General features: G+C 44.4%; 1 protein-coding gene across 3 annotated transcripts in view; it reads right to left on the bottom strand.

Annotated features, from left to right (window-relative positions):
- Positions 1-15,594, bottom strand: part of PLXNA1 (plexin A1) — a 644,822-nt gene that overhangs the window by 38,988 nt on the left and 590,240 nt on the right. For 2 of the 3 annotated variants that reach the window (XM_029601328.1, XM_029601330.1), the window contains exons 24-26: positions 8,287-8,433; positions 8,037-8,093; positions 852-1,011 (exon numbers count right to left, since the gene is read on the bottom strand). In XM_029601328.1, the coding sequence (XP_029457188.1) occupies positions 852-1,011; positions 8,037-8,093; positions 8,287-8,433 (364 nt within the window). The remainder of the gene's footprint in view (positions 1-851; positions 1,012-8,036; positions 8,094-8,286; positions 8,434-15,594) is intronic. The other variant, XM_029601329.1, reaches the window with a different exon arrangement.

Genomic DNA, 15,594 nt, shown 5'->3' with positions numbered 1-15,594 from the left:
TGCCTGCCGCAATCCCTGTCCTGGTCATTACCTCTGAAATCCTGCAGACCATGCTAAGTGCTTTCAACATCCAAACTATGCGTTTCCGTATGGTGGTGCTGCTAGCTGCATCCCCGCCCTCCCCCCGGAGGGGAGCTAAACTACAGTACCATTCCTTGGTTTCACGTCATTATTAACCGACACACACACCCCCCCCCCCCAACCTGTGGCATCACTTCACTTTGACTCGAGATGCCAGCACTCTAGAACCCCCATTTCTCCACAAACGAATGGGAAACCAGATTCAAACCTGTTTAGAACGCTTTGGCAATTTTAAGTTCATTTTGGTTTCAGACTTGGGTGTAGAAAGTGAAATGGCAGTGACACAGTCTCTCCTGCTACTTATATCTCTTTGTGTCTCAACGGTGAATTAGACCCCTGGGGCTCTATAGCAGGCCCTACAGGGCCCCATGTACCAAACATTTTCCCCACAGACTGGCCCCATCGGGATGATGATGTCAGAAAAGGACTATTAGATCCATCTCTCTGCTGTGCTGTCACAGGTCTTACTTGGTCTGTGATCTGGGTTAGTAATTACTAGGATACACCCAGCTAGGGCAACGATGGTGTCCGGCCAAGCCCCACGTCCTCACTCTTGTACTGCGTGTGTGTTTTTTTTGACAGTAACTCTCACACCACTTAGCAGCATGCTGGGCAGACTGGATGCACCATTTTGGTCTTTTTTTGCCGTCATTTACTATGTTACTACATTTGTGTCTGTCCACTTAAGTAATGCATTGGGGATATAGGGCAGGAAGCATGACCTGGTGAACCTGCTGGGCAGGAAAATGATTCGAGGGATGCTGACTTACCGAGATCCATGTCTCCTGCTTTTGGTCTTTGGGAATACGGCACTCCTTTGTACACTGCATCCAAAAGCTTCTCCTTAACTTGTGTGATGGTGTCACAGTTCAGTACCTTCACAGGGATTTCGGGAGCATTTTCACTCTCAGGGTTCACACAGTTCAGAGTCTGTTAACACAACAAATGAGCTTTTACTGGATGCATACACAACCAGAGCACAACGTGTCTGCTAACCATGCGGCTTCTGGACTGCACAGATAATATACAGAAGTCGTCAATAAGTTTAACGCTGAATACTACACTGCTTGATCACATTTACATTTAAGACATACTGGAATCTGACCCAAAACAGAAAACAAAATTGTTCAGAGTAGTTAAATCACAAGCAGATTGTGATAAATTGCAGGAAAACCTTGTGAGACTGGAAAATTGGGCATCCAAATGGCAGATGAAATTTAATGTGGATAAGTGCAAGGTGATGCATATAGGGAAAAATAACCCATGCTATAATTACACGATGTTGGGTTCCATATTAGGTGCTACAACCCAAGAAAGAGATCTAGGTGTCATAGTGGATAACACATTGAAATCTCGGTTCAGTGTGCTGCGGCAGTCAAAAAAGCAAACAGAATGTTGGGAATTATTAGAAAAGGAATGATGAATAAAACGGAAAATGTCATAATGCCTCTGTATCGCTCCATGGTGAGACCGCACCTTGAATACTGTGTACAATTCTGGTCGCCGCATCTCAAAAAAGAAATAATTGCGATGGAGAAGGTACAGAGAAGGGCTACCAAAATGATAAGGGGAATGGAACAACTCCCCTATGAGGAAAGACTAAAGAGGTTAGGACTTTTCAGCTTGGAGAAGAGACGACTGAGAGGGGATATGATAGAGGTGTTTAAAATCATGAGAGGTCTAGAACGGGTAGATGTGAATCGGTTATTTACTCTTTTGGATAGTAGAAAGACTAGGGGACACTCCATGAAGTTAGCATGGGGCACATTTAAAACTAATCGGAGAAAGTTCTTTTTTACTCAACGCACAATTAAACTCTGGAATTTGTTGCCAGAGAATGTGGTTCGTGCAGTTAGTATAGCTGTGTTTAAAAAAGGATTGGATAAGTTCTTGGAGGAGAAGTCCATTACCTGCTATTAAGTTCACTTAGAGAATAGCCACTGCCATTAGCAATGGTTACATGGAATAGACTTAGTTTTTGGGTACTTGCCAGGTTCTTATGGCCTGGATTGGCCACTGTTGGAAACAGGATGCTGGGCTTGATGGACCCTTGGTCTGACCCAGTATGGCATTTTCTTATGTTCTTAACAATTAAAGGACCACTTTCAAAGAGATCCAGCTGGGTAACACTATAGAGTGATAACTGCACTCTTCAGAGCAGCTGCCGAGTTTAGCTGCAGAAAAAATGGTCTATCCCTGGGCTGGGAATAGACTGGGAGAGGGAAACCATGTCTGCAGATTTCATGTTCAGGTCTACATTCATAATGCCAAGCGTGCAGTCAGCAAGCCGATACTGCAGGTGCCGAGTGTGCAGGTACTTAAAATACCTGTGGGCCTTGCGCTTGTGCAGGTTACTCACAATTGCCCCATGAAACCTTACAGTTTGAGTTGAGTCTAGTGAGATATTATGTCGACCAAAGCTTTCCATTTCATGAAGCAATGTTTACTATAGATTTCCACCTCTGGCCTCCTGCTGCCACAAACCTCTACTTTGCCCATAAAATAGCAAACCACTTCGCTCACCTGTAACCTTTTAGAAGCATGCAAGTATTGTTTGCATATTCCCATACTCATTAAGAATTTTCTATTCAGCCCAGGGAAAGCCCTTAAGGAATAAACCATGTATCTATTCCTGGTAGTTTCTCACATGATGGAAATGTGTGTGTCAGGTTCCCAGCAATGACAGTAATTAACAGATTCTAACTAGCAACAGCCAATCTCATGAGTCAGCAAGAGTGTACTGTGTGCGCTGTTTGGGACTTGAACAGTCTAAGCAGGTCTGCAGTGCTATGTGGCTGGGCTTGAAGCAATAGCTGGGGGAGCGCTACAGATGTTGTGTAATGCATTTACTGCATTTCCCAGGATTATTTATACATTGCCTAGGGGAATGCAAGTCCTTGGCAGCAGTGAAATCCAAGCTATTAGTGGGCTGATCTCTGGCTCGCTCACTGCTCTGCAGATGTGCTCACTCACAGTCTTCCAAGCTTCCTGCACTATGCTGGAATCCCCAGCAGTTTTACCTAAAGTATTTTATGTCTTAGAGACCTGCACCTAGTAAAAATCCATTTAATGCATTTGAATCTTCAGACAAATTCTGGGAAAAAAAAAAATCTGAACTGCAACTCTTTATGTTGGAGGAGAAGTTTACATATGAAAGCTGGCCATACTTGGCCAGCCTGACTGCCCAGCAGTAGCCATGTGGTAGACGAGGCTGCTGTTCCCAGATCTGGCTTCTGCTCCATGGGCTGGCAAGAGCTGGAGCTGCTCAGCAGACAGCAATCATAGTCTCCAGGGGGGGAGGGAACCTCAGCCACCATACAACACACACACACCGACCGGCAAGGCTCAGGGTGCATGTGCATGGGTATATGGACACTGGCGAAAAGACTGGCTGCCATGGCCAAGTTATAGAAAGAAGTGAGAAAAACGGGAGGGGGAGGGGTATGTCTGGGATGAAAAAAATAGTAAAATTTGGAAAAAAAAAAAAAGGCCCAATGACATCACATCACATCATATTATAAACAGCCCATATCACTGTAGTTGGCTGAGAGATGGGAAAGTGATAAGAAACGCTTTTAAACCTAAACTCTCCTTTCAGGCTTGGCTGTATTGTATGTATATATTTATGTATTAATTTAAAATATTTATATCCCACATATCCAAAATTCTATGTGGTTTAACATAAATACATTCATAATAAACTCTTTACAAAGTCAGAACCAGAAAAAAATAAAAAACAAACATTAAAATAATATAGGCACTATAATAACAATCATTAAATTTAAATTTACTCAGCAATTTTTGATTAGATCCCGAACCTGAAACCCAGCTTATCGCAGTACTCTAGACTTATTTAATTTAACAGAGTTTCTTCTACAGCTATGTATCAGCATGTGCCTGGAAAAACAAATGAGCCTTTAGAGGTGTTTTCTAAATCTTAGTATCAATATCTCTTCCTTTAAGTCTAGAGGCAGCTCGTTCCATAACACTGGCCCCTGAACCAAAAAAAACCCCTCTCTCTTGTCTCATTGAGTTTAATCTCTCTAGGTGAAGGTACAACCAGAAGATGTTGGAGTGAGGACCTTAAACACTGGGATGTTTGATAGGATTTCAATATTATATTCATGCTAAGGGAAGCTAATTCGTTAATGGATTTAAACACTAACATAATACATTTAAAAATAATTCTCCACTTTATTGGTAAAAAGTGTAGACTCATCAGTGATGGAGTTATATGCTCCCTCATCCTCACCCCAGTGATAACCGTAGCCACAGAATTTTGTATCATGTGTAGGGTTTTCAATGACTTTTGTGGCAACCCTAAATACAGGGAATTGCAATAGTCAAGAGGAGACCAGACCATAGACTGTATGATGGTTCTCAAGTCTCCTTGATTAAGAAACAGTTGGGTTCTCTGTAGCAAATGCAGTTTGAAATAAGAGGTCTTAATCATTTTAACAATCTGGGATTTCATTGACAAAGTTGTAACCATAACAACTCCAAAATTTCTAGCTTCATTCACAATTGGGATTTCTTGGAAGACATACAAATATTTCTGTGGATCTATTTCGAAACAAACTAATTGGAGAAGAGAGGACTGAACAAAATCAAATTGCCTATTTCTATAGGCCTTATCGCCACAGGGGTAGATTTTCAGAGCCCTGCTCGCCTAAATCCGCCCAAAACCGGGCGGATTTAGGCGAGCAGGGCCCTGCGCACCGGGAAGCCTATTTTACATAGGCCTCCCGGCGCGCGCAGAGCCCCGGGACTCGCGTACGTCCCGGGGTTCTCGGAGGGGGGCGTGTCGGGGGGCGGGGCCGGAGCGCGCGGCGTTGCGGGGGCGTGTCGGCAGCGTTTTGGGGGCGGGTACGGGGCGTGGCCACGGCCGGGGGCGTGGCCACGCCCTCCGTACCCGCCCCCAGGTCGCGGCCCGGCGCGCAGCAGGCCCGCTGGCGCGCGGGGATTTACGTCTCCCTCCGGGAGGCGTAAATCCCCCGACAAAGGTAAGGGGGGGGTGTAGACAGGGCCGGGTGGGTGGGTTAGGTAGGGGAAGGGAGGGTAAGGTGAGGGGAGGGCAAAGGAAAGTTCCCTCCGAGGCCGCTCCGATTTCGGAGCGGCCTTGGAGGGAACGGGGGGAGGCAGCGCGGCTCGGCGCGCGCAGGCTATACAAAATCGATAGCCTTGCGCGCGCCGATCCAGGATTTTAGTGGATACGCGCGGCTCCGCGCGTATCTACTAAAATCCAGCGTACTTTTGCTTGAGTCTGATGCGCAAGCAAAAGTAGGCTGATCGCGCTTCTTTTAAAATCTACCCCACAGTGAACACCTGAGCTGCAAGGTCATCGAGGTCCCCCATCCTCTTGCTCGGCTTTTCTCTCCTCAAAGTCCAACATGTTGGGTCTGTCACCCTACTCCTAAATCCAGACCCTGACTGAGCAGAGGTGATGTTATGAACCTCATGCCTAAGGTGGGAGGGCGCTAAAGAATTGCTATTAAAAATCAAGAATAACTATGTAAGACTGTCTCTGTGCTTTTACAATTTATGGACAGACCAAGGTTTCTGTATGAAGCAGGTATATATATATTATTGGCTATCATAAATCAGTAATTCACTTTTCCACCAGAAGTGTCCAGTAGGCCATTATGTGTTATTTGTATTTGGTGAACCCCTTAACAGCACCTGATAAGATGTGGCCCCAATGACTTACGTCCATGATTAAAAGTACTTAGATATGTTATCTGGCAAGATGTTAGTGTAGGCCTGGCTGGAAGGATTTTTTTTTTGTTGTGGTCTGGTTTTCCTGGGGGTTGGCTTTTTCTTTTTATAAAACTGCATTCACATATCATAGAGGATAATACATTGAAAACATCAGCTCAGTGTGCTGCGGAAGTCAAAAAAGCAAACAATGTTAGGAGTTATTAGGAAGGGAATGGTGAATAAAATGGAAAATGTCATAATGCCTCTGTATCGCTCCATTTGAGACCGCGCCTTGAGTACTGTGTACAATTCTAGTTGCCACTTCTCAAAAAAGATATAGATGAGAAAAGAGAAGGTACAGAGAAGGGCGACCAAAATGATAAAGGGGATAGAACAGCTCCCCTATGAGGAAAGGCTAAAGAGGTTAGGGTTGTTCAGCTTGGAGAAGAGACAGCTGAGAGGGTATATGATAGAGGTCTTTAAAATCATAAGAGGTCTAGAACAGGTAGATGTGAATCGGTTATTTACTCTTTCAGATAATAGAAGGACTAGGGGGCACTCCATGAAGAAGTTACAAGTAGTACATTTAAAACTAACTGGAAAAAAATATTTTTCACTCGACGCACAATTAAGCTCTGGAATTCGTCGCCAGAGGTTGTAGTTAGTGCAGTTAGTGTAGCTGTGTTTAAAAAAAGGTTTAGACAGGTTCTTGGAGGAGAGGTCCACTGATTGCTATTAATCAGGTTGACTAGAGGAATAGCCACTGCTATTACTGGCATCAGTAGCATGGGATATACTTGGTCTTTGGGTACTTGCTAGGTACTTGTAGCCTGGATTGGCCACTGTTGGAAACAGGATGCTGGGCTTGATGGACCCTTGGTCTGACCCAGTATGGCAATTTCTTAAGGTCTTAAGTTCTTATTATCCAGTTAAAGGAAGAGATTTGATCTAGTGGTTACAGCAGTCAGCTACGCATTCTCAGAACCTCAGACTTAAGGTCCAAACACTGTCCCACTGACTCTATGCAGCCTCGGGCCAACCACTTTACTTCCTGTGTGACAATAATTCTGTTCTTTCTTCCCTTTCCTCTCTTTACGAACTTCTTATAAATGAGGTACCAAACCTATCAGCCAACGTTTCCATTCCAGAGCTGGCTGCAAGCATGCATGCCTAACATTTTTACAGTTCCAAAATGCAATACAAATGTGGAATGTCACTGTTAGGGATGGGCTTCGTTTTTATCTGCTGGGTCGGGCTTAGGATCAGGCGACCCGTGGAGAACTTCATTTTCCAATGGGTCATTTTTTTTTCTCAGCAAGTTTTGCCGAAAAACAACAGAAACCCCCCACCCCCACTCTTCAAATTTAGTTAATTACAACCCCCACCCTCCCGACCCCCCCAAAACTTGCCTAAAGTCCCTGCTGGGCCAGCGGGGGTCCCGGGAGCGATCTCCCGCTCTTGGGCCGTCAGCTGCCAGTAATTAAAATGGCGACAGTGGCCCTTTGCCCTTATCATGTGACAAGGGCTACCAGTGCCATTGGTTGGCCCCTGTCACATGGAAGGAGCAATGGATGGCCCACACTATTTTCTAAGATGGGGACCCCTGCTGGACCACCAGGGACTTTAGGCAAGTTTTTTTTGGGGGGGGGAGGTCGGGGGGTTGTAATTAACTAAATTTGAAGGGTTGGGGTGGATTTGGTTGTTTGTTTTTTTTTTTTTTTTAATAAATGTGCCCCTCCCCCTGTGCTAATCCGAACAACGAATTGTCCCCAAAGTTCGGGGAAAATCTGTCTCTGATTGGACTATTCCTTTGAAATTTTCCAATTCGGCAAAAACGATTGCACATCCCTAGTCATTGTTCCAAAGCTGTCTTGGAGGTATCCATTTGGTGGGGGGTCTGTAGCACAACAGGGACAAGAGCACCAAGAGTGACACCGCTCCCTGCTCTTCTGCTGCCATGGATGCCATCCCCAGTACAGCTGCCAAACCATGCAAGTGGAAAAAAATAAAATAAATTCACCATCTAACCAGGTAAAGTGCGCCCTTGTGCCTGGCTGGTCAAGGGATATGGGCCCAACATGCACTCTCCCGGCTGCTCACCAAATGGATTGAAGAAACCGGTCACATGGTTACCGCGCCGAGTCCCTTTTATCAACCAATCTCAGTTACAAAGACTTGCGGTCAATCATTCTCTCTCTGTGTTAGTTTGTTTGTTTCAATTCTACTAAGGGAGCAAAAGGTGCTGCGACGGAACTTACTTGAGGCGAGCGGCAACACGTTTCGTCGCTCAGCGCGATTTCATCAGGGCAAGGTTTCTTCAATCCATTATATGGGCAGGACAGATTAGTTTTGGGAACGACAAAGAGGGAGAGAAAGAGAGGGGGAGAAAGAAAGAAATCATTGAAAAATAAACTGCTCTCTGCTAAGCAGTCCAGCACTTAAAAGATCTTGTTAAAAAGCCGACAAGAAATCAGCCCCTCCTCCTGCGAGGCTCCCATGAGTACTAACCAGCGTTTTGTAGTCAATCTGTTGGCGGATCAGCTTGTCTTCGCTCAAAGAATATCTGGCTTCTCCCGTAATGGCGTCAATGGGCCCCTTCTCCATCTGTTGTTTGATGGCACAGTAGAGCATGAACAGGGGTTCTCCAGCGCATTCCTGAAAAGGAGACAAAATGGCGGATGGTTGTAATCTCCCACCCTTTCCCAATGCGTGCCTCCATTTTAAAGTTTAGAAAAACAAGATTATCTCTCTAACTAAATGTCCAATGATAGACATTGAAAGGAATTTATAAAAAAAAAAAAAAAAAGGTGGGGGGGAGAGAATACAAAAATGTTAACGGACACTCTCTACTTTTATATCTTAGAGAACCTCCATTTCATATCTGGAGAATTGGCTGCTTTGCTGCAAGGGTAAGAGGTGAGCACAAAGCTGGCCACTGTAATTAAAGAAAAAAATGTCTATTTCACAATTCCAAAAATAACTGCAGTGGGGTGTTAAAAAGATGAAAACACTACTTGACAATGGAGCTCCAGTTAAAGAGTGAATTGGATTCTTAACAGTAGTTCCTTCTCAGCTTTACAATGGCTGGCAAACTAGGCCAGAACGCTCAGCCTTCAAATGATGGAGATAGTTCCTAACATTTCAGGGCAAATATTTAAGATTCAGGAAGGCTACAAAATCCCAACCCCATCCCCCGTCTGAAGCTCCAACTACCACTCAGTGGCCTTATCAAAATGTCCTCACACTTAGCCTTTGGCTTTCTTGAGCTTTCTCAACAAAGATGCTATGGTGGATACTGTTCTGCAATCACTGACCAGTAACTGCAGGTGGCAGGAAACTGGGATCAGTGACGGACACTGGATGATGGCATAGATGAAGGAAAGAATTCCAAAATAAACAAAAATTCTCCTAAATTCAAGAAGTTGAGCCCTGTGGGGCAAGCAACCAAATCGATACAGCATCAAAAGAATAATCTAGGGAAGAGTCATGCTTGTGGTAGTTAATATCTGGATAATCCATGTGTACATTTGTATCAAACAGTAATTGGCGTGCAGACCTAGCAGCTATGTTGGTCTTGGAGAAAACCAGACTCCAAGTAGGTTGCGAAACCTTCTACTGGAAAACATTAAAAGGACTGTCTTTTGTCTGGTGCTTCACAAGTTCATCCGAGTCGGTTAGCAATCCCCGATAAAACAAACATCCGATCATGCTCTACTGCTTAATTAAAATGCTACGGGTGCCATGCACAGTGACAATACAAGCTGTTTCTTTGAACGTTCCTCAGCAGAATAAATAATTGCCATCGTAACTCCAGAGCACAAATTGAAAGAGCATACTTGCAGCTTTCAAGGAAATGGAAATATATTTCAGAAATCATCAATAAATAAGCAAAAAGAACAAAACAACATCTTAATTGGCACCAAATATTCACCTTCTATCAGAAGATGACTTAACTAAGGCAAATGATTTTCCTGTGCTTGCCTGGTGCTACCATCATAGAGGTCCACGCTACCATGGTGGCTGATTGAGATGCCATGCCCTTTGTTTGCCAAAGGTCCACACCTAATGCAAATATCAGCTGTAGAAAATCTCAGCTGTGCTGCAATGATCTTGCTGTGGCCAAATTTTTCATTGTACCATTTGTTTTCATAAACCCTCTAAGAATAATAAGAGTTAACCAACAGAATGGTCCAATTGCCAGCTGCATAGATTTTAAAGAAATTAATGACAAAAATACAGTATCTCCCCCTACCACTCTTCCTTATCCAAATAAACTGTACTTTGGTGCACAGTGCAAATGCTCTCACTGTCACCATATGTTGTTAGCATCTCGTTAGCATCTGCAGTAATTAAAGAGGCAGCTGCTAACGAGCAGGAGCATGCATACATCATCCTCAGACCTTCCAACAACATGCATGTCTTTAAAATTGTGTTTCATTTGCAAACGTGGCTTTGGTAAGTCAGTTTGGGGAAGAATGGTGGCAGGGGGAGAGAGATGGACAGAGACAACTCTGTTTAGTTATTGTAGCATTTATTAATCGCTGGTTCTATTAACGTAAGCCAAAATAATGATAGAAAGGCAACAACCTTGATCAGCAGTTTCATTTCAACGCGATGAGGCACTCGGATCTTTCACTGTGCATAAGGAAAGGGATATACTTCCAGCAGGGGTTTGGACTGCTCGTAAAAACATCTGTAAAATGTAGAAGCCCAGAGAAAATTGCTGAAGTGGCAAAGATGGAGAACACGTTGCAGCCAGTTGGTTGGTCACATCTTGTTTCTATCTATGTTCCATTTTCCAGGTGGTTTCCCATTCCCTGACAGCTATCCGCAGAGATGCCAGCTGTTGTGTTGCATGGAGACAGGTCAAGAAAAGCTTTTGTTCTGGTTTCTGCTTGGGAGCTCCATATCCACCATTGTCTCAGATTTAACCTGTTCTGGTAGGTTGGCAAGAAGCTGGGGGGTTTTTTTGTTTGTTTTTTGCATGACCTCAGGTCCTTATCCCTAGGGCTGGTATGGACAGCACTGGGGAAGCGATGCCTTCAGCCTCTGAGAAGTCCTTGTTGAGAAGTTGTGCTGTGGTCTCCAAGAAAATTGGATTCTGCAAGGTCACCATGACTCGAGGAGTTAGCATCAGGAAGAGACAAGAGTGATCAGATCACATACATGGGGGTCAATTTAAAAAGAAAATGTTTTTCCATTCCTAAACTTAGGATTATTTTCAGCCAAATGTAGAAACCTATGTTTTCAGCTGAAAATTCCCCTACACTTAGGGACCTAGAACTAGGCCAGCAATTCATCTGCCAAGGATTTTGAAGCCTAAGGGCCTGATTCATCAAGGTATTTTCCCATAGACAGAGAATGGGAGAAAAGCCTTAATGAATCAGGAAGTAAGTTAGGTGCGCAGTGCTGAAAATCAGTGCCAAGAGCTTAATGTTTTTCCCCGCCTTATTTCCATCCCAAAATTAAGGTGCCTTGTGAAAACAGGATCCTAGATTTAAACACTCAGTTCTAGGCAATCTTCAAAGAGGCCGATTTAGACCCCTAATCCCTTGGAATATTGACCCGCATAGTATCTACCATGAAATGGTGAAATACCTTCAAGATGTAGAGGGCCATTTTGAAAGCCATTGACCCTGATAAATAGTGATTTCTACGTGCAAAACTGCCTCCCCCCCCCCCCCCCCCAATGTGTCTAAAAGCACTCATGTTTTGGAATAACGCATATACTTCCAGCTGCACCGAGAGGCGTTCCCAGGAGTGTGTTCAGGTCGGGGGAGGAAAAGTACACACATGGTCGGCATTTTCAAATCTGCACATGCACCTTTCCAGCAAAATTCTATCACTTCATTTATTTATTTAAAGTCTTTTCTATACAGTCGCTAAGTTATATACCATCGCAACGTTTTACAAGTAGGCACATAAGTAAGTTTGGAGTACGTGTACTATAGTACATTCTAACAGGTACCATTAAGTTTCGGTTACATTTAATCATAAAAATACGTACACATGTTTAGTGATGTAGGTTCTGGCCAGGTGTACCTAGAAGGTACTTTTACAGGTCAAAAAAAAATCACATTTATTGTGTTATATTATTACATTCATTGTGTATTCAATTTGTTAAAATATTGTAATGCACATTTATGAGAATAGTGCTGTGTGCCGGTGCTCTTCTGTTTATTCCAGTGTATTTTCTATTCTCTGGTCTCTTTACAAAAGGCTTGTTTAAAAAGCCATGTCTTCAGACTCCTCTTGAATGTTTTGGGGTCTCTCTGTAATCTGATCTCCAAAGGCACTGTGTTCCAGAGTGTGAGTCCTGCTAAAGACAATGCCCTTTCTCTTACCTGGGTTAGTCTCGCTGTCTTGACTGAGGGAGAACATCCAAATTAGATCATTTTTGGCTCTGTCTACAAAAAGATGCCTAGTGTTTTGTTTTTTTTTAGTTACATGGGGAAAAAAAAAAAAAAGACCGCCTTATTGGATCTGCACCCAGTCTGTACTCTTTTTCCATTTTAAACCAAGCTCCACTGAGTGGAAAAGTACAGAAGCCTACTGATGCACTTCAGTCAGAACCTAAATTACTCTACGTGATTAATCAAATCATTCCTGAATACGATCCTAGTGCAATGCATTGTGGGAACTCCTGAATGCACTTCTCCCCCCCTGTCTGCTTGTGAAAATAAGCTGAGAGGCTATTAAAACAAATTAGCAGCGAATGCTGTTGTGGATTCCTCTCCGAAAAGGCAAGTAGAACCGGAATAGGGAGGCGAGGGGAAGAGAGGAATTGCCCCAAGGCAATAAGAAGAAAGCCTGCAAATATGCAAAACAGCTTCATTGATGAGATTTACCTCATCAAGCACCTTATGCCATGCGATTTTCAACACTTCAGTTTTTCCTCTTTTGCCTGGGATGTCTCATTAAGGGGCTGATGAACGCCACTGCAGGCCTCAGGACGCACAAGGCCTCAGTTTTAGTTCTAAGGTCTGTCATCACCCTTTTCAAGAAGCAATCATGAAAAGATCTCCAAATAAAAACATAGGAAAGTGAGAGCTAGTTGCTTGCGTCTCTCATTATTTCTCTCTCATCTGGAATGAGCTCCAGATGCCCAGGATCAGATGGAGTCTCCGTCCAATAAAAAAAAATAAATAAAATTTCGGTGTTCATCACTTGCAAGTGAGTTCCAGTCATTCTAATGTTTGCTACTGCAATTAGTCACACCGTATCATTTCCTGGAGGACCTGCAGTCTCTTTAATGCTGGAAAAGCTCCCTTGCAGCACAAGGCTAGCTTCATTAGGTGGGCACGCTAAGTGGATAAACATCTCTAGAACGCATTGAGCTGACAACAAAATTGTGAAAGACAGTCACGTCTATGGCTGGGGCCAGTGCCAGCGTATTAAGACGCCTTAGGTGAACCTTTCACCTTGCAGCCACCCCACCCACACAATTAACTTTTGCTAATTATTACTATGCAATTGCGTATTAGTATGGATGCCAATTCCACAGTTATACTAACAGATTTACAAGTAGCATTTGATACTGATTTTAACATAGTAACTGAAGAAGACAGCAGAAAAAGACCAACTGTCCCATGCAGTCTGTGCACTTATTCCGGTCCACTCTGTTAAGAAAATGTCCCAGCCACCAGACACAGAAGCTTGATCACTCGTAGGATATTGCTGTTTGTCTACGTCAGTTTTTGTTGTCTTGTTTGGTTCCCAGGCAGGTGAGCATACAAGTTCCCACATGCAATCTCGCCTCCGAGTTCTGCAACAATCCACGCAGTCAGTCATCAAAACTAGTAAGAGAGTTGCCAGAGCATTCGGCCACCTAGGTCCCCATGGCCTTGCTGGATGGTAAATGACCACCAGCAACCTGCCATCACTGACCTGCTTGGTTTCTGGGGAGTTTAATCAATTTTATTTTTTTCATTTTAAAAGATTTAATTATCTGCTCTATCTACCATTCTAGTCAGAGTACAATTAAAATATTCATAAAATAAACCAGCCTACTGCTACCAGTCCAGCTATCCCATTTCTTGTGATGCTGCTAGCTCCTGATTTCTGTGTCACCTTTCTGAATAGTAGCAGACCACCACCAAGCTGCGAACTCTGACCCAGTTGATTATTTCTGGGAATTTATGACTCGTTGGTACTAACCCATGGCCAGGCTTGGATTTGTCAACAAGCACACTAGGCTTGTGCCTAGGGCAGCAAAAATCTGGGGCGGGGGGGGGGGGGCAGCTGGCTAGCTGAAATTTGCAGCCTCCTAGCTACACTAAATCTCGGCATCGAACAGCCCACTGCGCTTCTTGATCCAGCCCTTCCCAGGCAGTGTGTAGGAAGCAAGAGGGAAGGGGGGCACGCCTGGAGAAAACAGAGCAAAGTGGGGACTGAGGGGGAGATCAGTAAGGGATGAGAGGGGATCAGCTGTGAGCCATGTGTCTGTGTGAGAGGGAGGAATGGGGGTGCGTGTGGGTATGGGTGTGGGTGGAGGTTTGGGTGTGGGGGTGTGTGTGTGGGTAGGGGTGGGGGTGTCAGTATCAGATTTGGTGAGATGTTAGAGAAGAAATGCAAGGGGGAGCAGGACCAGAGCACGGTTGGATCACCTATCCTTCTCCTCCTCTGACAAACCCCCCCACCACAATTCACATCCTTCTTTGATCTTGGATTCTGTCCCCAGATCCAGGGACCTCCGATCCTGCCTACCACTCCTTTCACCCCAGATCCTGGACTCTCCCCTCCTTTCCATCCCAGATAGGATTCCTCCTCTTCTTCCCCACTGATCTTCCCTATCTCTGGTCCTCTCTCCTTTTCCTCTCCCCATCCCCAGTGCTCTTACCTTCTCTTCACCCCAATTCTTGACCTCCTGCCTTCCTCTCTCCATCCCTGGTCCTCTCAGCTTCTCTCTTTCTCCTTTCCCCATCCCTGAGATCTCCTGCCTGTACTGACACCTGAGATCTTTTTGTCTTACCTGGTAAATGGAAAATAAACTATACAGACACAAGCAGGGGTATAATAGAGTATAAAACATGAAAATGTTTGTCAATGTATGTCCTAATTTTCACTTTTATGCCACAGAATCTACTCCTGAGCTGCCACAGAAAACTGAGGGGGCCTATGCTGTAGACCGACTCCCTGTCCTCCAATATTGGGGAGAGGGAGGGGGGAGACACAACAGCATCAGTGCCTAGGGAAAGCAAAATCCTAAATCTGTCACTGCCCATGGCCTGCTGTGTCTCCAGGTTTATTTGACCCTGTTCCTACCATTGCCTTCCATATCTTACCCAAACACATCCAGATTCCATTGCAAATGCTGATCTCTCTCCTTCTCCCTGGAAGTCTATTCCAGGCTTTGCTGTCTGATTTTTAAAGTCCCATACTTCATTCAACATGCAGGCCTTCTTTCATTGCTTATTACCAAGTTGTTGTTGTTTTTTTTTTTTTTTTTAACATCCATACAGCCAGCCTCCAAAACTAGAAAGGCTGTCACTAAAACATCTGGCCTCCCCATGCTCACTGATGCTTGGGCTCTGACCATGGTCTCTCCCCAAGGGTGACTCCAGCCTTCTTGGAAGCCTGATGCCATTATATTGCTGCTGATAGGGATGCAAGTATGGCAGGTTACTCCAGGGTTTAATCATGGCAGCAGCCCTACCAACGCTGTTAGGGTTTAAATACATCTGATGCATTTGCACCTCTCACTCTCTCACCACTGGCCTGTGTTTCTCTCTTTTTGGCCTGCCAAATTTCATATCCTCGTCTAAAAACTTGAGCCCTCCCTTTAATGTCTTCCACCAGCCACCCTAACCCCCAGCC

Source organism: Rhinatrema bivittatum, chromosome 4, assembly GCF_901001135.1.
Source record: "Rhinatrema bivittatum chromosome 4, aRhiBiv1.1, whole genome shotgun sequence".
In the NCBI taxonomy this organism is placed as follows: domain Eukaryota; kingdom Metazoa; phylum Chordata; class Amphibia; order Gymnophiona; family Rhinatrematidae; genus Rhinatrema; species Rhinatrema bivittatum.
Note: the sequence above shows the minus strand (reverse complement) of the source record. Positions and strands in the feature narration are given on the sequence as shown.